At 41.8% G+C, this 27,669-nt stretch overlaps 1 protein-coding gene across 2 annotated transcripts in view; it reads right to left on the bottom strand.

Moving 5' to 3' along the window:
* The window catches only part of LOC144781426 (inverted formin-2-like), a 363,383-nt gene extending 342,373 nt beyond the window's left edge, over nucleotides 1-21,010 (bottom strand). For both annotated transcript variants that reach the window (XM_078660278.1, XM_078660277.1), the window contains exon 1: nucleotides 20,701-21,010. In XM_078660278.1, coding sequence (XP_078516404.1) covers nucleotides 20,701-20,736 — 36 coding nt within the window. In that variant the 5' untranslated portion in view covers nucleotides 20,737-21,010. The remainder of the gene's footprint in view (nucleotides 1-20,700) is intronic.
* Between the last annotated feature and the right edge of the window lie 6,659 nt (nucleotides 21,011-27,669).

The raw sequence follows: 27,669 nt of genomic DNA, 5'->3' as shown, positions 1-27,669 counted from the left end.
AGATTTTGGTAGGTCAGATATGGAAAAAAGGACTGTATGTACTGAGAGATGCAGAGTTAGGTGTGTTAAACTCCACAATCGGCATGTTAGCCCCCAAAATGTTAGAATAGGTGATAATCATCATATCCAATAAATTCAGAACATCTTGGTACCAGACTTTATTGGACAAGATAATTATTGCATCAACACAGGCCACTCTAATTAATCCATAAGCCCTTTGTAAGTCTAAGGAAAGAAGGTTGTTAAAAATTGAGTTTCAGTTGAGCAAAGGAATGTACCCTGTCCAAGCACGAACCACAATCCTGGTCAGGGTAAGTCACAATACCCAACATTATACTGTGCTCAATCACTGAGGGCTTGGTACAGTGCAGGCAGGCTTATTTTAAGATGCAATGTGTACAGTTTTTGTGCAATACACCAACACAGTGAAAACACCACAAACAGACTCCACACCAGTTTAGAAAAATAAAGAATAATGTTATAAATAAAACAAGACCAAATGACAAAAATCCAACAAATAGAAGTTGAGATGTGAATTTTCAGAGTATGAATGTTTAATAGCACTTAGAAGCAAAATGCATTCGAAAAATTCCATATTAAATTAAGAATTAAATCAATGAGGCTAGCTGTTCACCACAGTTTGCACAACTGGGATGCTGACACCATTTCTAATTTGTATCTTTTTGCTAATACAAGGTGAATGTTTTTTTTAACATAATTAGTGGGCCCAGGTTAACTGTGTGCCCTATCAGCAATTCATTACATAAATATTTTCAAATCAATTTCTATAACTGGAGGACATATTGTGGATTTGTAGGAGCTGAGTACACTGCCTCTTCACTTTGTACTTTTAAAGGCTGGTCACAAATATAGATAAGGTTGCTATTTATACTATGCTATTTATATAAAACACGAGGGTCTGACTAAATGCACAGTACTGGCCTACCTGCTTACTTCCTAAGTGTGAACACAAACAGCAAACATTCATTGTGACAGCAGAGGCCATATGGACCTCTTACAACTGTTATCTCGAAAGGCACCACCATTTGAACTCCTAGATAGTCCTGGGTATCCGGACGAAGCTACCATCTGATGCAAACGCTACTCATTCATGTGTTAGTTTGCCCTGTACCTACACAGCAAGAGCACACTAAAATTTGCAGCAGGTAAGGAATCCAGGGGCCAGGCGGAAGTTGGTGTGCACAAATATATAGAGCTAAACTCTGGTCATCATTTCTATGTGTCAATTTCCGTCGACTGCTCATCTTTCGTAAAAAAATATATTGTTGAGAAACTACTGCATGATTTAATCTGATTCGCCTCTCCCTATGGCATATTTTTGTCTCTGAAAGTGTAAAACAGGTTATTTTCGTAAATCCTATTTTAAAGGCACACTCATCCAGGACCTTTGCTAATGCTCACTGCTCCTCTTTCTACGGGAATGCCACATTGTAGGTGCGAGGAAAGTTCTTAACCTGTTTCCTCGTGTTTCTTTCATTGAGATGTGAAAGTGGGGTGAGTACTGATGAGCATGTTTCAGTCCTGTTTCCTCTGTTTAAAGTGTAGGCTACTGCCGTCATTTTAGAGCTCTCTCACTGGAGTCCCACTTTTACTCATTTTCAGAGCACTAGGCTATCACTCAGAGCTGTGGAAATACCATTTCAATGGCTAGACCACCTTAAAATAGCACGGAAAAGTCCACTTCATCGCCTAAGTGTCAGTAATGAAAACTGAAGAGCTGCACATTTAATTCTCACATTTCAAAGCATGTCTGTCACTTTAAAGCTTCCACTGACAGCGTTGCTGGACGAACCAACTCACATTCAGCTGAATGCATTTTTTTTTTACAATTTAAAAGGTATATAATCTTCCGAAAAATGTCCAATACACAGTTAATGCTATAAGACACATTTTCTGTGTGTGTGAGCAGAGCAGGTTCAGACAGAATAGTACAGAAAGCCATCCACATTTCCAAACAATACTTGTCAAAACCCAGCCATTGGAGATTTTCGTTTTAAATTAAAGGGCGTGTCAGGGAACTCCGAAATGTCTTACTTCTATGTACAAGCTAAACAACTAATGACCTTATTTTAAATGCCAGATGTTCAAAGGCACTTAAACTAGAAATACTGTTGTATGCAATCTCAAGATTGGCTAAAATAGAAATTGAAACATAGGGTTTGAGGGTTCTGTGACAACTGGCCCGCACTTCTATTGTACCGACCCAAGGTCCAAAGGCACAGCACAAGGCAGAGCCTGGGTGGGCCCAAAGACGGGACGCAAAAACCCTGATTTGCTGTTAAATGAAATGCAAGCGATATAAATAATGCTAGTGTATAGCCAAATTGCCTAAATGCCTGTCCTATCCCCCTTTCAACTCTAACTTTTCTGTCCTTTTCTCCTTACAGCTCCTTCACTTACCAGCAAGAGGGGAACCACATATACAACATGTACGAGCGTTATATGCCGGTGTTGGCTAACCCTGCAACTGTATTTGCGATTGTATACAGTATATTAAGATAATAAAAAAAATGGCTTGACCAATTAGCCTATGGGTGAGCAGGGCTGTCCAAATGCACTTTTTTATTTAAATCTAGAGCTTGGCAAGTGTGCCTACTAATACAGTTATAGTGTGTATGTCACTGGTATCAGGGAAGATTACACATCATGGCCAGATGTACGACCATTCATTTTTGCGAGTCGCAACTTGCGTCAAATTGCGACTCTCAAAAATGAATGTACAAAAGTGTCTCAGACACTGTTTGCGATTCCCAATGGGTTCGCAATTTGCATGTCTTATTAATATTCATGATGCTGTCGCAATTTGCGACCCCAGTGGGAATGGCTCACATTCACAGGGATCGTGGCCTATTGGGGTCAGCAGACCACCATGTCTGTGACTGCTTTTTTAATATTTCTTAATGTAACAAGGGAACCCAAACAGTTGGCTGAGGACCGTGGGGAATTATGCTTTGGAAGACAAGGGTCCTAAGCTTACCGAAATACAGAAAATGAATGAAATATAGGCCATAATAGGAAGCTATATTTGTCCTCTGTCCAGCCGGACAGGGAGTTTATTTTAAACACAATCAAAAACACTTATATAAATAATTAAAGGCACAGTCCTGTACCTTACTCAAGGGGGACAAACAACAAATGGGGAAAAAAGGTTTCCACAGGCAAAGAAGAGCAATACTGGCCACTTTTACATCAGTGTTAAATTAAAGTTTTTGCCAGTCAGTGCTAAACACAACTAGGGTACAACACAATGGCTAGGTTGTGGAAGCACTACTTAAGTAGTGCTTCCACAACCTAGCCTGTGGAAACCTTTTTTCCCCATTTGTTGTTTGTCCCCCTTGAGTAAGGTACAGGACTGTGCCTTTAATTATTCATATAAGTGTTTTTGATTTTGGTTTTGGTTTTGGTTTAGTAGTTGTGGAGAGGATGGAGCAGGTTTTGTACTATGAAATGTATTAGTGAATAGTATTGCTACTGCCTAACTTCTGCATGGAGAGACCTACTGAATGACCACTGGGAGAGCATCCATTGATGCTGCCAGCAGTCAACCGATGCTGGCCACCCAACACATGCCGCAGCCTTTGCTGTGCTGTTAGGGATGTCCTATTTCATGTCGGACTACAGGTACTAAAATGTCATTATCCAGTGTTGCCATGGAAGACATTGTTAGCCTAGAGCTGGAAAATCAAATGGGGCCTCCACCTGCTGGGGGAAAAGTTCATGTGCGTCAGTTCTCAGAAACTAGCACTAACTTTGGGGGTTTCTGAGAAGCAAAAAACAGGTGAGTTGGAAATCATAGCTTGGCAGCCCACCCAGCATTAATTTTGAATATTTCTATGAGTGGTCACTAGTAACTGGTACCAAAGCAAAAAGGATTCTGTGCAGAAGAACAGTTGAATATCTATAGAGTCCTCTGACTTGCTCCTCTGCTTGCAGTACTTGATTCATGAACTTGAAAATCGGTTTTCTGATTTGGGACTAGTGAGCATGAAGACTTGCATCTACCAGGAAATCTGCCCATTAGGGCACTCGCTTCTTGAAGCCTGAGTGCCATGGGTTGGAGATGCAAATTACATTTGAGAGTGATGCTGAGTAGAAATAAGAGAACATGGGTTCTGATTAGTGATATGATTAATTTAAGAACATAAATGTAACAATGGCCATATATGATTATTATGTTCACAACACATCAATAAAGAGCCATCACCCAGTGCATATAGTCATTATTATTTGTTATATAATGCAAGGGCATTATGTCCCATGTGAAAAAAAGGAACCAAGACATGTAAATTGTCACTAGATACATTCATACACAACAAAGAAAAATAATTAAACATATGTGCTCCATAGAACAACAAGCAACCATGAACATCAGATTGTAATGAATTTGCACTTTTTTATAAATTAATGTTTGTTTGTGTTTTAGATGTTGTTGACGTTTCGACCCTGCTATATAGTTAGGGTTTCATCAGGACCGACAGTTATAGGGACACTGCACTCTGTAGCCCTAGATACTGCACATAATGTCTAGGAACCCGTTGTGAGTATCTCCGAAATAAATTGTACGACCAAAGGCCCTAATCGGTCCGATTTATTGCAAAAAGATGTCAGGATGAAGGAGGGAATCCGATTCTCTCTCCACTGAGGATAGTCCCTAGCAAAGACACAAGCATCAACTCTGCACTCTGCACCTTAGTCAATGTCCATGGTTGTTTGATGTTCTATGGGACACATATGTTTGGAACACATATGTTTATGTTGGTTTTTTTTATCGTATATGTATGTATTTTTTTTAATTTAAATTTGTTGGTTCATTGTACACTTGCATTATAAGAATCAATAACGACTCCCTGCATTTGGTGATGGCCCTTTATCACTTTTTGTTGTGAACATAATATTCATATACGGGTATTGTTGCATTTGTATTCTTATAATAATCATATCAATCAGTCAATCAATAATAACTTTATTTTGGTCGCATTGACCTTAAAAGTACATCTAAAATTGCATACAATTCATTTGCTTTAAAATCGATATGGATAAAAAGAGATAGAGCAAGATTGGATACATACGTTAAGCCAGTTAGATAAAACATAGAGAGGTATGCCCTGGCGTGAATATGAAGTATGGTGCGATCTATGCAGGCAGCTCAGCAGGTGAGAGAATCAGATCATATGAGGCAATAAAGTAATCAAAGATGGAAACAGTGCTGGCAATTCAAGGTGCATGTGCGAGCTATATAAGCAAGTGACCGGTCAAAATATGTGCGGTTAGAACTTGATCTTAGCCACTAGATGCAGATTCTCAGGAGCAGCAAACCAATATAACAGTAAATTCAAAATGAAAATAAACTGCATCAATGCAAATGATCTCTATTGAACAGTGAAGGTGGAAGTCCCTTTAAAATTCCTCATTTAATTTGTGCAAAACTATGGACCTTATTTATTAAGTTGATTTTAAAAATGCTCTGCGAGTGCACCACATAGAGAATAGAATACCTGCTACCGAGTATACTATTGCAAGACTAGAATTGTGTTTCAGTATCCTAAAAGCCTTGCAGCAGCGCCTGGTACCTAAGTTTCTACAGATCTGGACTAGCCACCGTTTTCTTGCTTTGTGGTAACCAGGGCAGCTAAAAAAACACATGAAGGTCTGATTCTGTGGGGCAGTCACATGCCGGGCACCCCAGAATTTGCTAGCCCGCCCTCTTGTTTGTAAAAGAGCGGAGTGGCAGGGGCATGTGTCTGAACTGCAAATAAAGCTTTCTTGCGGTTGCCGGCTTGATGCTACTCAATGCCGGCTCTAGGCTATACCTGTCCTTGGTTTCTAGGAAGACTGCAGTCAGCTTACCAGCCAAAGGGTTGCTTTGGAGTTGGGCCAGTTGAACTTCTCGTAGCAGTCTTTTAGCATTTTCCTAGAAATTGAGGCACAAGCAACCTCCGGGTCACCCCAAAAGTTGTCCCGTCCCAAACTCGCTAACGTGTGTAGAATATAGGAGAGCCAGGGTAATGTGCCCGCCCCTGGTAGACTCATCACCTCTCTTAATTCGTCCTTGTATTCTATAAATTCTGGGGTAACCCACAGACGCCGCCAGAATAGAAGGGGTCTGAGATTAGATTCTTCGGCAATAATCATATCACTAATGAAAAGACTTTATTCCCTGATTCTCGTTGAGTAAGGTTGCCCTGGTTTTCTCAAAGAAAGAGCAGAGATAACATTCAACAAGAGCACTTGATTCACTAGACCGAAATGACAGAACAATAATGAATTATTTAAACTTCTAAAATCTACATCGAATCAGGCAAGGATCTTGAATTACAGCCCAAAAGCACTCCTTTGCTTATTGGAGCATAATGCCTCAGCAGTACCTGGGTAGTTTGCACTGTGAATACCGAACATCTGAATTTGACTTCGACCTGAAGAGCACTGCATTAGTCTGCTGAAAGCTTTGACAACCTTGATCCAGAGGTACCAGGTGGCTCAACCACATCTGAGGACAGGCAACAGAGCCTCACTGTGAAGGGATACCTTTTTCTAGGTGGAAACCCAAACTGCACATGTATGGTAACCAGCGACTTTGAACCGCCGATATGTTGACTCAGCTCAGAGGAAAGAAACCCTTGTTGTGAAAACCTGAAACTGGTTTACACTGGAATAAGATGTAATAAGATAAATCCTGCACTTCCTTAACCCTACATTGATGATGACCTCAGGCCCTTGCTTAATATAAATTTGAACTGTTTTTGCCACATTGTTTCCAATGGGGAATTTTTGAGTTCCCATCATAGCTTTTGAAGCCTTAGCCCAATTTACATTTTGTTGCTCTAGGTTTCTTTATCTTTTAACGTAAATAGATTGCTGGCCTTCAAAGTATGCATTTTAACTGTTAGTTGTTGAGCATAACATGTCACATATGTGTTTCCAAGGCTGGACTGGCCCTAGCGGGCACCGGGATGGCCGGTTTGGGGTCCTTTAACAAAATCGGCCGAAAACTGGCCCTGGAAAAGAGCGTGGTCGTACCCACAACCCCCGGGGGGTGGGGGGGGGGTCCAGCCGAGCACTTTGCCAGGGCCGGTTTTGGTTTCCAGTCCAGCCCTGTAGTGTTCCTGAAACTGGCTTGCTGCTGCAGCCCAGCCACAGAAGGTGTGCTAAGGTACCCTTTGTGAAACCTGTCTATGTATGTGGACTGGTCTGTTGGTCATTGTGGGAGCTCAGTCACAGTTTACATCGCGTGTGTGACTCCTCTGTGCAATAGCCTAACCAGCCATTTTCCTTCAGTACATTGGTTGCGTTCATCAAACCCAAAGATTCAAAAGTTTCAATTATACAGCTCAATCCTTTCAAAAACTTGCATTTATACCAATTGCGTGATGTCATATCAAAAATCATGGTTAATGGGTTTCACGGTCCATGTGTGTTTGTAAGGCCCCACTTGCTTGAAAGGGCAGGTGAATTAAATATGCACATCCAGACTGAAATAATGCTGAGAAATTCTTTCAAATTTTGGGTTAAGAAAATGGCCACCGTGTACCTCTCCATTGGAGAACAAAACTTGCATAAACCAGACTGCTTGCCAACACCCGAGTGGTTATCACGTAATACAATAATTTGTGTGCCACAAGAAAAGGCATGAATTTCCAGACACATTCCTAGGTATGCTTTCTGCAGTGGCCTTTCATTACATGAGTGCTCTCTACATAGTCTGAGCAAACATGTGCAGCTCATGATTAAGTGTGAATAAACATTACAATGTGAAAGCCAAGAGGCCATATAAGCTCAATTTCTAAAAATAGCCATGGTCACAGTGAAACGTCTCCTCCCAAGAAAGTACAACCAGTAGGTAAGCTGTGGATTGTTTGGTTTTTATTTTAAGCCTAGAAGAAATCGACCAGAAGAGAAGTGAACCAACTGACAACTAACTGTCCGTCACTTCAAAAGCTAACATTCCTCTTATTTTCAACAATTTAAAACTAAACCCAACACACAGCCTGGTGTATTGTTGCTAATTCCCCTCAAGTGGTAAAAAATAGACCAATTACACACAGCCGCGGGCCGTGGAGGGAGTTACGGTGGGGCAGGGAGGCGGGGAGGGGGAGGGGCAGGGTGGAGAGGGCTAAAAACCGGCATATGGATAATTACAGGTAAGTAAACAATTTAAATAATAAAACGAATTTCGTAGCGCGCACTGCATCGCATTTTGCATTTCGCATTTTGCGATGCAGTGCGGGCTACGAAATTCGTTTTATTATTTAAATTGTTTACTTACCTGTAATTATTCATATGCCGGTTTTTAGCCCTCTCCACCCTGTCCCTCCCCCTCCCCGCCTCCCTGCCCCACCGAAACTCCCTCCACGGCCCGCGGCTGATTACACAGGGCTTGTTTTGGAGTTGGGGGATAGTATAATATACTCCAATATTTAGATAAAGTGCTAAACTCAGAGTAGAATCCACTTATGGACTGTCCTCAGCTTACTATGCAGTCTAACATCAAAAATATGTTAATGTACTGTCCTTCCCCATCAAGGTGTTCCCACTTATTTAGGACAGTAGTAGTCAAGCATGTCTGTAATTACGTCTGACCATTGTTGTGCATTGCTGTAGCTCCCTTCAGTATGGTATTTCTATTGTGGAGATGATTCTAGCTGAAGCATTCTGAAAAAGCAACTTGTGGTTGTTGAGCATTACAAAAAGACCTCTAACTATATCAATAAATAACCTCCGATATAAAAGATAACTACACCCGAGTATTATCCTCCAATGTGAGCAGTGGCTACTGGCATCTACCAGAGGTTCGGGGGGGACAGGCATGCACGAGCAAGGGCAAATAAAAAAATAATAATAATAAAAGTGAACACTTACCGAGATGGAGATGCACCAGACCTCTTCCTCGGCAGCCCCACCTCCAGGAAACGTCCCTTCACCAATCGTGGCGATGCTCTTCCATGAGAACAGCTCTAGGATTGGTGGGGGTGGCCTCACTCAGCACTCCACAGCGCTCTGAGGACTTTGAAGACAGCTGGGTTAGAGCTGTTTAAAGTGCACATGTGTGGCAGGCCATGGCAAGACGGCAGGCCATCAAATCAGGGGTCTTTCCGGACAGGTTAAAGAACACCCTACTGAAACCTCTTCTTAAAAAACCCGGTCTAGAAAAATCCACGTTGAAAAATTATAGACCTATCGCTAGCTTACCATTTTTGGCTAAAGTAGCTGAGAAAGCTATGAATAAGCAACTGTCGGAATATATTGAGCAAAATATTTTGCTCGACGATTCTCAATTTGGGTTTCGCAAAATGCATGGGACTGAGACAGCATTGATCAAGGCCGCTGATGATATTAGGATCATCAGGGACCAAGGAGGCACAGCGGTGTTGGTCCTACTGGATCTATATGCGGCCTTCGACACGGTCAATCATTCCATCTTGATTGACCGTGTCGGAGAACTGGGTATACACTCAATGGCTAGGGCCCTGCTTGCCTCTTTTCTTGTAGGCAGAACGCAGGCGGTAACCCTAGGATCTTTTAAATCTGCTGATCTTGCTCTACCATGTGGTGTTCCTCAAGGCTCATCCCTAAGTCCGACACTTTTTAATATCTACGTGTCGGACTTAGCTAGGGTTATTAAAAACTACCGGATGAGCCTTACCACATATGCCGACGATACCCAGTTGGTGCTTGCCATTAAGAATGATGGAGAAGAGGTGGCGGCCCGATTCCAGGAAGGAATGTTGGCAATTAAGGAGTGGATGGCTGGAAATTGTTTAAGACTCAACTCAGAGAAGACCGAGGTAATGATCTTTGGAAAGTTATCTCCGTTGTGGTCTTCTGTCTGGTGGCCCCCCCTTACTCGGAGCTTTGCCAACCCCTGTTCATAAGGTCAGGAATTTAGGAATAATTTTCGATGAAAAGCTCAATTTCTCTAACCATGCTAACCAGATAGCATCTTCCGCTTTCCACAAACTCAGACTCCTAAAAAAAATCCTGCCTTTTCTTCCAGATAATGCGAAGAAAACGGTGGTGAGCTCCTTGGTGCTTTCATCTTTGGATTATTGCAATGGACTATTTGTGAATGCTCAATCTCGGGTGGTGGCCAAATTACAACTAATCCAAAACGCAGCGGCAAGGCTACTGTCTGGCACCCCCAAATACAAATCCATCAAGCAAGTAATCAGGAGCTACCACTGGTTAACTGTAAGAAATCGGATCAGATTCAAAACCTTATGCCTGACCTTTAAGGCATTACATGGCCTGGGTCCGGTGTTTCTTAAACAGAAACTTACCCTATATCGCCCTAACAGATCACTTGGATCGGAACATCTACACCAGCTGACAGTGCCACGAACTAGGACTGTCTCTTGGGGTGATAGATGCTTCACAAACACCGCTGCCAGACTTTGGAATACTCTTCCGATGGCGATAAGATCCACCCCTTCACTGTTTCAGTTTAGAAAGCTGCTGAAAACTTGGTTGTTTGACCAATAATCTTCCTATTAACTGTACTGTTTTTGAACCTTGATAATGCTCCTTTTAGGATAATGAGTTGAGTTACAGCGCCAAGACACCCACGGGTAAAAGTTGCGCTTTACAAATCGCAAAAATAAATAAATAAATAAATAAATAAAGACATGCATACTTTAAACAGGGCTTTGCTTTCTCACCCTCCTCCCTGCTGAGTGACATGCTGCTGTCACTAATCATCAGCATGTCCCTGTTCTGATGCTCTGTTCGAAGGGGCATGAAAAATAAAATGGTCATGAATTACCATTTATTTTTCATCTCGGGGGGGGGGGGCGGGGATGGGGGGGGCCTTTGGTAATAAATTAAGTGGGGCGACGCTCCTCCACTCCAACAGAGGATGTCACCAGTTTATCACGAATTCATAAAGCCTTTCATTCTCAAACAACTCTAAAGCCCACAGTCTTTTTCAGTTTTGTATAATAAAATGTATTTATTCTCCTAAGAAATTATATCACAATACATAGAAAAACTATCTGGAACAGTTAAATACAGCAAAATATACAATGTTGCAACCATAAAAAATAGCTTATTGAGAGAGCAGCAACGAAACCACGCCTCTGAGTGAGTCCAGATCGTACAGAGTAGACTGTTATGTTTTAATTGCTTGAAAATAGTGTTTTACGTTACATTAAAAAAAAAAATTATATGAATCCAGCTACCAAAGCTTCAAATGCTCTAAAAATTATCATTAGATAGACAGATGACTATAATTCAAAAGCAAAACTAAATAGAAATAACAACATTGTTAGACGATGCAAAAGGATATTACCAGTAAGTAAGAACAATTATACCTTTGAATTATATACATTTATGCTTGAAAAAGACTTTTAAATAGTTATGTAAGTGTGACTAGGAATTTTTATTGCAATAGTTAAATGAAACTGAATTCCAGATTACTGGCCTGGTCTCTGATGTCATTAGAATGTCCAGTCGCACAATTGCAGAAGGGTCTCTACTGGTCACAGATGTATACAGAATGCAAGAGAACCTAAACTTGAGATGTGTATCCAATAGGAGTTTGGGTAGGGAAGCCATAGTAGTATCAACACAATGAAATTCCTCCCTCCGATACTACCTGGTACCTATGCATTTCCTGATGTTTATACGAACACTGGCAGGAGTTAGAAGCCACAAAGGCACTCGGATAAGCTCATTACATTGACCCTATCTCCAAATTCATAGATAACACCACCACCTGAAGCCAGATCAGAAAGTCATAGGGAAGAAAATGATTGTACTTTCATAGCAGGGATATTTATCAATTAATTTTTCAAGGGTCTTTTGGCAATATAGTGATTTACGAGGATTCAAAAGAAACCAGAGGGACACGGCAAACCCACAGAAAGAGAAGTGCATTAACTGCTATAATCAGGGCCTTTGGACATATGTGATTAAGCATTTTCAGTATAAGTATGGAATTACCACACTTGTCACATAACCTATCCTCTACTGCAGAACTTGCAGATTTTAACTCATGATGGAGCAAGGATTTGCACGAAAAGCGACTTGCTTGTATTCATGAACTTCGAATAACGTTAATGATGTAACCAACATGTTTGTTCTACTAATTTTGCATATTTTCCCTTTACACGGGGTATCCGAGTGAAGCTTGCTTATGTGTTTACTAATGTTAATACGCTTGCATCTAAAATGGCAGCTGCTACGCGGGAATTTAGACTGCGCATGCGTCGGTCATACCCATGTGATGTGACGTATTCGTTGTCTTGGTGGGAAATTGTTTGAACTTGCACAGTAGAGCTAAAATGGCTGCTTTGTGTTCTCACGTCCGAGAAGCTTGCATTGCTGCTTTTGCTATGCTGTTCGTTCTGCTAAATCCAAATGCTATAGTTTATTATAAAGTAATGGGAGTAGTTTAGAGACTCATGGTATACAGTGAAATCATTTATTCTGTGTTCTTAAACTGTTTCCTTTTACCTTTCATGTATCGTAACCTTTGGGCATGAGAGACGGGAATACTCCATTTTGAAATTCTTTTACACACGGCACGCTAAGAGAGGAGGGCTGAATTCTCTTGTCATTGAAACCCTGCCAGATGGCAGCAACAGCCAAGATGCGCCTGGGAAGACGAACTCTAACCCAGCCCGAAGAAGCTGAACTGTACTGAAATTATTACATTGTATACAATGTTAAATTCACCATTGTTATGTGTAAAGCATATGTCATGAGAACCTTAAATGTGATGGGCTTAGACGAAATTGAAATAAGGAGACTGAGAAAGTTCAAAATTTAGGTGGTGTGATGACCTGTCCTCCTCCTTTGTCCTATCGAAATTGGTGATCCTTACAGTTGCAACATTGAGGGGTGGTACACTGACCTGGAAAATAGTATAACTAGCGTAGGTTTATCTGACTGATATCTGCAGAGAGGGAGTAGCGCAGGCATTGCAACTGAACTGCGGGTGCTGGTCTCAACTTTGGTGGTCCGGTTCTGATCCAAATCTGGTTTTCCTGTCCTGTCTCTGACCTGCACTTGCTGGCCTACTGGCAGTTGCAACTTTCGGGGTTTTCTGTCCTTAACTGACCCATGGCCAGGGTTGGTCTTCACACCGTTCTAGGTAAATATAAATCTCGGGGGGATTTTGCGTCCTTTTCTTACAGTTCCTTGATTCTTGCTGAAGTTACAATTGCATATGTCCTTTTTCTTTCACCTTCCTTTATCATAAATGGTAAATCGTGAACTTTGCATTATTAGCATGTTTCATTGTCTTCCCTACCGTATAGTTGGATGTTAAGTACTGTTCATGAATAAATAGATAATCCTTTTTTTTACCCTCCCTTTGAGGAAAACTGAAGTGGTTATCCTGAATTATTAGCGTGTTCCATTTTCTTACCTTCCCTATAGTTACATGAAAATTCAATTACGTCATTATAATTGGTGTTCCCTCTTTTTATCCACCCTTTTGAAAGTGATTAAACTGTGGCTTACAGCATGTCCCTTATTTTTCCCGTCCTTTAGGAAATACCATTTCAAGTCTGATTACTATAGGTTCATTTTCAGTATGTTCCTTGTTCCTACCTTCCCTTTAGACTTCTAAATGGTTGGCATCATATATCTTTTGCATAGTTATACAGTTTTCATAATCCTGATTATTGTTAGCTTGCTTGCTGTAAACCTTTGGCTCATGACTTTGAAGATTAGATAAAGGTTTTCAAAACTTCTCGAGTCTGTGGTCATTGCATGAGTGCAAATGTTATTTGTGTTATTGTCAGCCTTTCTTTACAACTAACTCCCTGATCCATTGTGATCATAGGTACCAGTGACAAGGATTGGTAAGTCAATGGTACAGGTCCTAGGAAGTACAATATCCGGAAGTAGTGCCCAGGTTGCCTGTTCTGAATAAATAAGTAGTTAAATTGGATATGGGCCCAGGTGAGTATCTGGTAAAATTATAGACGGGTGACCTGCGCGCTCTATCACTCATATTTGGAAGTAGCTCAAATAGATCAACATGTGGCTTAAACTATTACCACACACATTGCCCCAAAGGGGCAGACCAACAGCAGACAGTAAATTAGTCAACTTTCAGTTGTTGACTACGTTATACAGCGGTCAACGTGGTGCTAATGACGTGACATTTTATCTCAGACTCCATTAATGTGGATTACAATAAGAAAACAGCGAAATAAGACTGCCACAGAATTTGCTATATTATGCCACATAATTTGTCTTGCTGCACACCTTAACCAGTACTACCACACTATCTGGTACTCCATTGACGCATATTTGCAGTGGTTATGAGTGTATTATATAGCCCAGGGTTAAAGCTAAGTTGTACTGCCAACGCTGATGACTCAAGCGTGGGAAGATGTTCAATCCATGCCTTAAAAATCACACCTGGATCTGCTGTGAGTTGCGACTTGACGCCTAAAATTGGCATCTACACCATTCAATAAAATCAAAGTTACAACACTACCTTCATCGTTTGCAATAATTAGGCTCTGTGTATACCTGTGCCTGGCATGAGGGAAAATAACTCTTGGCAGATCATTTTATTCAGCACTCCTGATCTCCATAAATGATGTGCAGGCCCAGTCAGACTCAGTGAGTCAGAGGCATATACAAGCACACACCCTTTTCAGAATATGTTTTTATGCTTCAAAACATCATTTGTCTAGCTAGAACCAGCACGCCTGCAAGCATTGCACACCCCATCTCCGTGCAGAGATTTACATAGTTAAGAACATAAACTGCATTTGACTTTATTCTTTAGCTTAGGAAAGGGCACGTTGCACTTCCATGCATCCATTTCTATTGGGAGAACAAAGATTTAAGATAGTTTATTGATGAGGGTTTTAATACACACTATGAACGAGCCTAATTGCTAATACGAACATAATTATTGATTGAGGTCAATGTTATAATGCGGTTTTGTTTCCTTATGTGATGGGGGATTTGTGCAGAAGAACGTTGCTAATACCAGCCACTATATCACTAATCAAAAACATGGAACTAATTGACTTTCCAATGATATTTCTCAAGTGTCTCTGAATATTTCTCAAACTGTGCTGATTCCAGAACAGTGAACGTTTAAAAAAATGCCCAATCATTTCCTGAAAATAAATGCGGCTGGCAGCAACTTCCAACGAGTTCCAGCGGGGCCGGTTAAACGTGGGATCGCCATCCATGAACGAGTAAAAAAAAAATGTAAGTTTGTGATTCTGAGACGGAGCTCTCTGTAACGCCACAAATGCTAACCAGTATTTGAATGGCGATCGATCATTTTAAAATCATGGGGAATACAGCAAAGTTGATCCGCACAGTGACAGAGCACAGAGGCCTGATTCTATGATAAAGAATTTATGTAATCTATATAACCACATACACCCCACTGGATGGAATTTCCAAATGTGTTTAGTGCTTTCTCAATATTTTATTTCAGACTCATGAGTATTTTATATTGCAATACTTAGAAAGAGCAATGAAAACTATACCTTCTATAGTGCTCCCTCTCAATATCCTCACTGTTCATTCAGTGCTATAGACTGATTAATAGTAAAATAAAAAATGCTATTAACAGCGGATGGAAAAAACAGGCGAGCTGTTTGAAGGCTAAATAACAAGTAAACATAATTATATTGCTATTCATCTTATGTCATTAGTTATACAATGTGTGCTGAATAAACAGCACTTTGTGATTTTTAAAGAATTAGTGCTTGGGCCCAATTTCATGCCGCTGCGGAATTTCGTGGTTGTCAGAGAACAAGACTGTCTAGTCTTAAATTCACCCGAAGCCTTTTTTTCAACTAGCATATTGTCCTGCCCCTATATCTTACTCCTGTGGGTACCTTTTCACCCATTATTTCTTCCTTTGTCACTGTTTTTCCATTTTTCTCTTCCTCCTTCCTTCCCCTTTTGTAGCATTTCTCTCTCTTGTTCTGGGTGAATGTCTTCTTATTAAAAAAAAAGAATCTTCCGATCTCAATAAAAAGTGTCGGTGAGCCCCACTGGCAACCATCAGCTCAAATGAAGCACTCTATGTACATTTGTGTAACATACCCACTGGCCACCATCAGCTTAAATGAAACACTGTATAAATATTTGTAACACAGCATGACATTTTTTAGAAAGAGGAGGCATACCTATTCATGTAACACAGACAGAAATTTAGCTCCATTCCCTTGTATACCCTGTCATTTTTCATTGACCTGACTAAAGATGGCACACAACTGGTTGACACAACTTGTGACTACCTTGTCCTAGTTGCAATCTGGTGTTGTGATAGAGTTTAGTAGTGAGACTAAACTGCGAGTGTAAGACACAATAGCAGGTACATACAGGGTAATGAATAAGCACAACAACTTTGGCTGGTCTAGGATGAGACATGGTAAATAACATAAGATTACTGTTACTTCTGCACTGATTCCCAATTGTGTTTCTGTATCTTTCAACAGGTGAAATGCCCTATTGAAAATTCTTCATCGTGGTGCTCCTGAACAGCTTTAGATTCAGGAGGAGATCGAGAACTTCCATTCCCATGACGCGTCACTTGTGACGTTTCACTTCTCCCCCTAAATTACTGATCCAGACAGGTTCTCCTCTATCCCTTATCCACATACCACACCCTTTTTTCTCTCAACCACGATTCCTCCCACCTCTTTCCTCTTTGTTTTTCGAGGGTACACTCCCTTCTTCTACTCACCCCTCTATCACCATTGTTTCCAATATTATGTCTTTCTATGAATTTACATACTTTTGTATCATTGGGGTCGCCATTATTGTTTCTCTTGTGAAAACGAGGAAATGGAATATAATGGCGAAGAAATGGAACATATGCTTTACTCTACATAATGTCAATTGAAGACATTTGTTTGATATATAGACTGATAAATGATAACCAGGAAAATAGAGGACCTTTAAGCAAAATATATGTCTGTGGATTAATCACCTTGTATCTGAAAGTGCAGCTCCACATTGACCAGTCATGACTGTTCCACATTGGTGATTGTTATAAAAATACAATATAACACAATACTCTTCAATTTAAATAACATACTTTTAGCATTAAAGAATTTGCTCCATTATCAGTGGACACTCTCTAATTAGGAGCCTAAAACACCTTGTGGAGTATCACCTGTCTCCAGTCATCTATATTGGTGAGTAATGGGCTTGTTAAGGGCCAGCATGTGGACGAAACACCTGTAGCATGACTGTGGCACTATCATGTATTTTCAGTTATAATAAAACTGCCTTCGCCCTGAAGCAACAGCCACTCCTTAGTAGGCAAATTATATTGTTTGTTATTATTTGTATTTAATAATTACAGAGCAGCCACGGTAATCGGCACTGTGTCTAGGGGCAGCTAAAAATAAATAAGTTACACCAGGTCAACAAAGAAGAACATATTTAGCATTTTCAAAAACCAGCATATTTCACGTAATTTGTGCCTTTGCAAGCAGGGCTCAAATGCTGGCAGAAGGAAGACTGATGAGTGAGAAATGTCACACGGACAAGAGTGTTCTATGCCTTAAAAGATTGCATGCATAGTGCATATAGCTTTTCATGTGATTCTTTGAGACAAGGGTAGCCAATAAACTCTTATAGGGGCATTGGACACCTTGGTAAATGTCTTTAACTGAAAGAGATTTTAAGTGTGGCAAAACATTAGACCAGATCAGAATTTATCTGTCCCTTAAAAGAGAGGTTTTCATCCAGGACAACTCAAAGAGATTTTACTTGGAAGGAGATGTGAGGCAGAGTACCCAACTCAATTACTCAAAAGGATTGCTGCCTAAGGATTTTTAATTGTCTAGGAGCATCAGTTCGGTCTTGTTAAGGATAAGCTTTAAAAAAAATGGTGGTCATCCGATTTGAATGCCCAGCAGTCAGATATAGAGAGAAAGATCCAGAGCAGGTGCTGGGTGTTCAATGTGAATAATCTGCAGAGTGTCATCAGTGTTGAAGACTACCTAGCACCTGAAGGCTCCAATGAGCTCGGAAACTTGTATCATGTAGATATTGAGGATGACTGGGGTCAAGGATGAGCCATGCTTGACCCACAGAAAATGTGTTAAGCTTTTAGATCAATAGGGTGGGCAATCAAAGACTGAGAGCAGTCAGAGAGAAAAAAAATAAACCAGCCTTCAATAGACCCAGAAAAGCCTTCCTGTCTTAGGGTCTGATTGAGAGTTTTGCATGCAGCTTACTCCATGACAAAAGTGACTGATATCTCATTTATTTACTTACAAGTGCTATAGTATCCTGTCCACCAATCTATAAATCAGGCCCTAAGTCTGTGCTGCAGGATGTGAACTTCGACCATATTAAACGTCATGGGAGTTCCACTAGGATCAATCTAGCTACACCACCCTAATATTATAGCCATGAAGTTCGTCCACAGCAAGAGCCAGTACAAATGCTATCCCTCTCTCAGGACACATGTCTATACTATCTCCATTTTCTATGTGGATGGACAGTTCTTTAGTCACCTTTACTTCCATGATTTTGTTGAAGGCATGTTGTCCTTCTTTAGCAGAGGGGTGGTGAAGCAAGTTTTCCAGTCAGCCGGCATTACATTAGATACCTAGGACAGTTTGGTGAGGTCATTATCCTATGCACAATCCCAGGAAAAGTGCCTGGACAATGGTAACTGTGACAAGTTCATCTGATCAGCCAAGTTAACAGCAACCTGTGTACAACCAGTATTATGTCCCTGATAATGACATGTGCTAAATTGAAACCAGGTATATAAATGATAAAACGTGCCTTAACAATGAGAGTGTAATGCAGAGATATAATGTTACATTAGACAGCCCTTAAAATGAGCATTATTAAAAAAATTGAAACTATATTTCATTTGCTGCCTCATAAGAAATAATACAGGATCCCCAAGTAGTGTAATTATATTATGAAAATGATACAAATAGACTTCACAAGTCCCACAAAATACTTTGGGCTGAAGACGTTGTTGGATAATATTGGTATCAGACGTTTGCATTGTTTGAGACCTATTTCGGATGACTGGCGGTGTTTGTCCACTCTGCATTTTCTCATCTTTGGTTATATTGAGGTGCCAAAGACTTTCTCTGCTTCTTGGAGAGGACGTTCATGGTACAGCAAGAATAAGACTAGAGGAGTTGTGGCACTCAAGAAGAAAGGACGAACTGGGCTTACAGAGTCGTTTATTGCTTGGTTGGTGTTGGCAAAGTTGACCGACTTAAAAACTCTGCAGACGTAACAATCGAAATGTCACAATATTTATGATTGCCACTAATGCACCATTCTTTAATATCAAAGAGGCTTCCTTTTTTTGGAAAATCCACTGACGTTCGTTCATCTGTGTTGGTTGATGTTCTACCACCAAATATGAACAGTTGCAATGTCCTCGAAAATAAGGCTGCACAGCAATCATACATGCCAACAAGCCCAAATCAGACTAAAGACTCCTGATTTTTAAAGTTCAAAATGGCTTTATTTTAGGTTTCTTCCACCTAAAATCCCTTCCACTTCTATGGTGGGAAAAGCAATTCGCCCAATTTTGTTTCCAAAACGTCCTTCTTACCAGATTCAAAACGCGCCACGCATGAGCAGTGGCTGGTGCTACATTAAGTAGCCTGTAGGGAGCTGCTTTAGGGCTCCACGAGGATGATCCAAATAATCCCTCAATGAACACATTGCTGCTAGTGTGGAGAAAACGCTAAAAAACGAAAATATTTCACTCCAGTCCCTAAAAATTCTTTCACTGGAACCTGTCAGTGTCCACATTGTAGTTTGCCAAACATCTTGAGGGTGTATCCCAGAATTTCTGGTACTTCCTATTTAGCTTTCCCTAAAAGTCTACCACTGTTTTCTTTGCATTTTTATGTATTTATTTAGGTGGAACATTTCCGAAGAGCTAGAACCCGTCAGAGCACTGCTGACAAAAAGCATCATTCTGAATCTTTTCATGCATTCTTCAGTCGCTCCCATGTAGATGAAGGACTTAACTGAAAGTCTGAAGGTAGCAGGATTTCATTCGGAGTGGGGACCGGGGCGTTTCCATAATTTCGGACGTTTTGAACATTAAGGGTTTTTAATCCATACTTACATCTCTTGAACATTGTTTAATCTGATGTGCTGACAATAAGGGCAGGTTTCTATCTCGAGCATGGTTGCATGCCAGATATTTGAGGAAGTTTTGACTGTTACTCAGTGAACATAATGCAGAGTTTCCAACGTGACCCTAAATTCAACAAAGTGTAAGCTGAAAGCTGTCAGATCTATGTAGGCGTCTCACATCCACATACATGCAGGCACATTCTAGCGGACTGATTCTGCACTCTGTTCTTCCTCTTTGCCAAGGGTGGGGCCATGCCAATGTAACGCACATTTTAGATACATCTCTTGTTGCCTATATGCCCCATTCCTCTTTGTATTTGAATAAGCTAAAAAAGGCAATGTGCATTAAACTGATAGCTATAGAATTGTATATGAGCATGGAAACAAAAAAGGGTCAACAAAGTCTGTAAAAGTTAAAAAGCACATGCTGCAATATAAGTGCACAAGACACAGCGAATAGAGTACGGCTACAAACAGTTCTATCTGCTGTCTACATTATCACTAACCGTTACTGTTCAATTAAGATAGCTTCATGCCAGCTTGACTATGCAAATTAGACTGTGATAGTAAAATCACCGTCCCTCCTCTGGGACAATAAAGATATTGATTTACCTGGCACGGAGTGTCTCCTGTCGCTGTCTCTTGCATTCACAGGTGGTTGTTTGCAGTGTACACAGATCACATCCCTTCTCTTCTTCGGGCTAGCGGCGTTACAGTTAGTCAAAGAAGCTCAAGAACCATTTGTAGAACTGGCAGTTGCCTCTGAACAGAAACTGGGAGAAAGGGAACTGAAGCCCAGTCTAGAAACGCTGCAGTTTTTTTTTTCGTCTTGGACGCGTGAGTCACAATCCGTTCAGCCTTCAGACTGTGCCACGGAAGAGCTCCACCCGCCATGGCCTCGCTCCCTCCTGCAGTCAGTCCCTCCCACGCTCCCGCCTCTTGCCTGTCCCTGGCATGGGATGGGCCGCAGCTGGGGCGCTTTGCAGAACAGACACAAACTTTTAACTCGGGAGTTTTCTTACCCTGCGTCTTGTTTTCTGACCGCTCGCTACCCCTCGGATGCAGCATTTCGGTACTCTGTCTGGTTTCTTGGCAAGTCAGCCCCACCTCACCGCTAGAAAATGCCAGGAATGCTTCTATTTCCACAGCTCTTCGCTCTGCTTGCTTTCAGTGAATGAAGCAGCTTGTTTCTTTACTGTCTGCAAGTGCAAATATTCCTGCCACTGGATCAACGCTTTTAAAATGCACCAGCAAGTCATGTTTTCCACCCCAGCCTGTGCTCTGAACATCACACATTTTATTTTCTCAAAAGCTGTCTATCTTGTGCAAAATGTAAGGGACACTCAGATTAAATCCTTAATGATCATTTTTCCCTAGACCCTTCGAAATTGTTGCTTTGTGCTCAAGAGAGAACCGTTAAATTACTTCTAGTGGGTTAGGTTCGAGGTACATTCGACTTTTTCATGTATGTATTAAATGGGTACATTTTGAATAGCAGAGTGACTAACCTCTAGCTGTTGGCAGGGCCGGACTGGCCATTTATTCCATCCGGCCTATCTCCGGATGGCGGGAGAAATTGAAGGGCGGTTTCTGACGGTCCAGGGCCTCTACTGGTGTTTTTCACTTGCTACAGCTCCTTTGACGACAAAAGCATCAAGAATTGGAGGGTGAGATTGAGACAAAAAAGAGATCAGTGCAAGAGAAGAAAGGAACTAAAGCAGGCCTGTTTCTAGGGGGATAGGGGAGTAGTTGTCCTCCAAAGCTAACTACGTGGCCCACCCAAGGCCGGTTCATAAACCCGTTTATTGTTCTTTTGTTAATGATTCACCTGGGCCTTGCTTTCACAGTCTAATTGTTTAACTTTTATGATTAGCACAAATGCCTTGGGCTACCTACCCATTGAAGCTGCGTGAAGTCAGTGCTGACGTGGCTCTCATCATGCACATGTGAAGGGCAGGAATACATAGGAAGCTCCCACTTTTAAAAGGAGAATTGGAGCTCCTGTCACCCAGTAGGTAGGCGGTGAAAGATGTCAAATGGCAGAAACACAAACATAACATTTTGCCATCCCAAGAACAGTAATTGTAAATATGAATAAAATCAGGTGATATATTGTAGTCAACGTTTTTGGAGTGACACCTTGACGGACGCCCTGACAGGTCTGGCCTTCCACTCTAAAAAGAACATTGTCTCTGACTCCTCACACTCTCTTTTCTGTTATAATGGATTTTGTTGAGAAAGGACATTTTTAAAAAGTAGGCAGTGGTCCATTTGACCATTGCTTACTCTTAAAAAACATTTTTTTCAGCAGTCTCAAAGGAGAGTGGGTCCCTTGGCTACCCCTTCTCTGTTGTGAATGACTTACCACTACGTTTGTGTAGTCAGTAAAGCATTAAGTCTCCACTTCCAAATACAGGTAGTTGGTCACAAACTCTAACTGTGATTCGGTAACATGTTAATGAATCACAGTTTCGGTTTAATACATACCAAAATGCCTTTTGTGGTTGCAAGTGGCTGATTCTGCAAATTGGATCTTTTTTTAATGCAATAAAGCTTTGTACATCTGACACCAAATGCCCCATTGTAGAACTCAAGTCTCTCAGGCTAGTGAGGCAGAGCAGTTTAAGGACTACTCGGGGGGAGGTGGTGTGAGCTAGCAGCGCAGTTCTCAGGCATTCAACAAGCAACACCCAATAAATCACTGTTCAGTCACTGCTTTTACATATAAAAAGAAAAAGTAGGTCATTATGCACACACAATTCAATATCACACAATTTACAAAAACATACATGACGGCAGGTGGAAATGCCTAGGATGACATCCTCCTCAGTGAGTGTTTAACCCTAAATACAAAAACCCCAATAAACCCATCATATACTAGATGCAATATAAAGGGGTGTAGTTATCAAAAGGCAGGCCTACTGGTTTTGCCAGGATGTCACCATATGGATAACTGCAAAAAGAACTATTGATGGACAGAATGCAGAACAATGTCATACATTCACCCCAGTACAGAGATCTGGGCCTAAATCCATCGTTTTTTTGCTCACCATGCAATTCCAGTTTGGACCCAGCCATATGCAAATCAATCTTGACCCTGCGCCCAATGGGAACAGTCCAGCCCGAACTGCCAGGCCAGGTCCTCCATGGACTGGAAACAAGCATCCTAGGACCGGTTTTGGAGTTTCACCCCTCTTCAGCCAGGATAGCTTGATTCCAGTGGCATGGAGAGCACGGGACTCACGTCTGAGCATACCCGTCCCACTCGGGGTGACAAATGAAAAAAGAAGTATTGATGGACAGAATGCAGAACAACGTCATGCATTCATCCCCAGTACAGAGATCTGGGCCTAAATCCATTGTTTATTTGCTCACCATGTTATTCCAGTTTGGACCCAGCCACAAGCAAATCAGTCTTGACCCTGCGCCCAATGGGAACAGTCCAGCCCGAATTGCCAGGCCAGGTCGTACATGGACTGGAAACAAGTATCGTAGGACCGGTTTCGGAGTTTCACCCCTCTTCAGTCAGGATAGCTTGATTCCAGTGGCATGAAGAACACAGGACTCACGTCTGAGCATACCCGTCCCACTCGGGGTGACAAATGCAAAAAGAACTATTGATGGACAGAATGCAGAACAATGTCATACATTCACCCCAGTACAGAGATCAGGGCCTAAATCCATCGTTTTTTTGCTCACCATGCCATTCCCGTTTGGACTCAGCAATACGCAAATCAGTCTTGACTCTGCGCCCAGCACAAACTGCCAGGCCAAGTCCTCCATGGACTGGAAACAAGCATCCTAGGAACAGTTTCGGAATTTCACCCCGCTTCAGCCAGAATAGAATGGATAAAAGCAGAAACGTCACCATAAACACCATTAAATCGCTAAGGATGATACCACCTTACAATTATACTCATTAGGACTTGCAATGTCTCAGTATTAACTTCAGAATGGTCAATATAGCATTTCAGAGACCTTCATTACATGCATGTAATATTTCACTGTTAGCTTTATCATTGTCAATGAAGCATTTAAACTTTAACACGTTGATCACAGCGCAAATTCCGCCGCAGTGCTGGCATTCTAATCAGTGGGCAGGGTTCGGATGGCCCCTAGCCGTCCTCAGCACACACCCACTATCACGTGGCATGACCAGGGGCCGTCCGCAGCATCAAAGGGGTTAAATAAGCAGTGTACATGAGCCTTCTACATTTTGCGATGCAGAAAATCAGCATTAGGACCCATCAACTGGAGACCCTCCTTTCTACACCCTTTGGGCCCAAGCTCCAAGAGTACCTAAAAATGGAACCACCTTCTCCATGGGCCACTAATTTAATCCCCTGAGAGACCTAGGCTGCCTTGAAAAGCTTGGCTGGGGCAGTCCTCCGGTTTAATAAAGGTGCACTGCTATGCCAGTCATCAGTAAGCTAAAGTGTTTTCTGGGGCACGCCTTTTGCTTCGGGTGATGTTTTGTATATCTTGAAGCATCGTGACACTGACCAAAGAATGCTCCATGTGCTTGTGTTCTCTTTCTTTTTTCTTCTTTTTGGCATACTGTTATCTTACCTCACCTAGTTGCATCTGGGAGCTCGCCAGCTATGGGGCAGATTGGTGGCCCTAACCTGCATTCCTCTAGCCGGCTCCCTGCCCTTCTGACATTTCTGGAATGCTGACATGGGAACCGGCAATCTTCATTTCTCCCAACAGAGCAGGGACACAGCTTCTTCAGCTCTCCTGCTCCTGCAGGAGAACACCAGGGTCTGATGTCAGCCCAGTAGAGCCCCCACATCTCTCAGCTCACGAGACTCTCCTCTTCATCCCTGGGGTTTCCCAGGCCTGGAAAATAATGCTCCTGGGGCTCTAGCCCTTTCAATGGAGCTTGGGAGATTGGAGAGCAGTGGCACTCATGTTTTTTTTATAGTTTTTAACACTGGTTTCTCTATGAGCTGGTCCTTGAAAACTGAGGAGCACGCACATTACCCCTTCATGATGATCTCTTATTTTGGTGGCAATAGCGGTCCCTGGGGGTTTGGATGGCATATGCAGGGGGTGCCATAAATGCCCAATCTTGGCCACTTGCCCTGGGGGATTACACTCATTCCCATGTTTTCTATTGCCTGGAGAGCCAGTTTGTAAGATCTGTATATCAATGCTGTCATGGAGACTCACAGTAGCCACCTGAGGGGGTTTCATTGGGCCTCCTGGCATCTAGATATTTATATTCCTTTGGGGAATTGGCTTTTTCGCTCCATATTCAGGACCTGTCCTGTCTACAGCACCTGGTGTTGTTACACCCTGGGGCTGCCTACAGAGGCACCCCACGGCTCACAAGGCATATGTTCAGGGCTGGACTGGCTACCGGGCAGTTGTGTGTGCTGCCGAGCAGGGGGGTGATTTCGTTGATGGGGACCTGTGTGTGCAAAACAAATTGCTTTTTTTATTTCAAAGCGCACGCAGGTCCCCATCAACGAAATAAGCCCACACCATGGAGAAATCAGTCCGGCCCTGCATATGTTCCATGCCTGCATTCTTAAGGTCTCACCTGAAGGGCACCCATACCAGAAGTCAGGGGGCAAATCCAGCTTTATGAAATTTTAGGGAAACCATTCACCTCCTGAGTCCTCTAGGAGGTCTCTCTCTCTCTCTCTCTCTCTCTCTCTCTCTCTCTCTCTCTCTCTCTCTCTCTCTCCCCCCCAAGAGGATTTTAAGAGAGTGCAGAGAGCACCAGAAGGTGGTCACCTCTGACCAATCCTGGGATCACTTTACCCCTGTCCAAACCCACCTACACAGCATTGGGGGATATTTCAAGATGGTGACTTTAAGTGATCTCTCAGAGAGAGAAATTATGCCCTAACTGCCACAGCTGCCTTGTCCCTTCCCTCCCAAACTTAAAAGAGAAGCTCTTCCTTTGATTAGATTCGGAGGTCTGTCCTTTAACGTTTGCCCTCCTTGGGGTGAACCTTCCAAGAACTGCTGTAGTATTAAAAGTAATTAGCACATGAGGAGTCAACGTACACACGTTTCCTTTTCCAGGATCAGGCCCAAGCACTGGCAAATGACACTACTGTGTGTGAAGCCTTTGATCCGTCAACTGGCCAGCAGAGCAATTAAATTGATCTAGCAGTAGGAACAAAAACCTACAATCTAATTAGAAGCAGAGGCAAACAATATGACAAATCCTCAAATGCCAGAAGCAGTGCAAATATGACTAAAGTAGAATTGGATCTGCACTCGGGTTCCATTTTTACCATATGAGTGCTGCAGCACTGTAATTGCTAGGTCTAACTATGGCGAAACTGTGCTTTGGTGCAGATTTTGCCCGTTAGGTATAATACAGTAAGTACACACTCCCAAGTTAAGCCCTTCAGACTTACACTATGAATGCAACTCACATTTCAAGGCCTATAACAGGTCAGCGCCAGTCCCTGAAGGTCCCCTTCTATGAAAGACTAACTGTGAGCAGAGACTGGGTAACCTGAATGCTAGTCCCATTTGCTCAGCCTGCACAGGTATGAATGTCTAAGTGCATGTTTTATGTGTAGTCAACCGGAGCCCTTACCCCAGCTGCACAGCAGCAGACCTTGTTTTAAAAGTCAAACACTGGCAGCCAGCACTCTCAGCCCATTGTACACAACAGAGTTTACATTGATTGAAACAGAGCACACTTTCCTATACTATGAATCACTAGATCCTACTATGAGGCCATTTGCCTTGGTTTAGTGGAAATAGGAACACTGGTACGATTTTGATTCAGCAATCACATTACTACATTTCCAGCTGAGCTAGTGCTTAAAAATTAAATATATGTTTTTTTATAGATTGGTCAAGTAAGGTTGTTACAATTGGCCATGGCGTAATTAACAGATGCTCTTACCATGTCGTGGGCTCGAGCTCTACTCCAAAACCTTGCATAATTCTTATCTGATAAGGTACTGTAAACAACATTACACTGTGATCAATGCACCCTATGGATCAGAGCTCATATGTCCCCTGCAGACTCTGTAAACCATTTGAACTCTGTTCTTTACTAGTGACAATATTTCCAAGGGCTAAAAGTAGAAATAGAATATTGGAACTGTTTCTAGATGATCAATTACACATCAAAACACCCACCATACAAAAGTGAACTGGAATTACGATGTAAAGAGAGATTTCTGGTAGGCAAAAAAACTTGTCCCCAAATTTAAACTTCCAGTGTCCCATTAATTGGTCCACAAGAAACCTGGATATCCATGTCAAGGAGCTGTGGAGACAATTCAGTTTGAAACCTTTTACAACCCCAGCTTGCCTCTTAAGTAAGTTTTCCAGCAAGAGAACTAGTGTATCATTTAAATGATATAACTTACCATGTGGATGCTAAGTTTCCAGGGTCGTTATTTTGAAAATTGCTTGTTTAAGTTTACATCTTTGGTGGCAGGGACATTGGAAGGACCTGGGGTATCCATGGAACCCACTTGCAACTGGTGAACACTAAGATGTATAGTCTGAGATCCAACTGCATCTTCATACTGTAGTATCTCAGGTACTGTACAAAAAGATTTTTTTTTTTAAATGGTTCAATCAATCAATCAATCACTG

The sequence above is a fragment of the Lissotriton helveticus genome, chromosome 9 (assembly GCF_964261635.1).
Source record: "Lissotriton helveticus chromosome 9, aLisHel1.1, whole genome shotgun sequence".
Classification (NCBI taxonomy): Eukaryota; Metazoa; Chordata; class Amphibia; order Caudata; family Salamandridae; genus Lissotriton; species Lissotriton helveticus.
The sequence above is the reverse complement of the archived record's forward strand: the minus strand, read 5'-3'. Positions and strand labels throughout refer to the sequence as shown.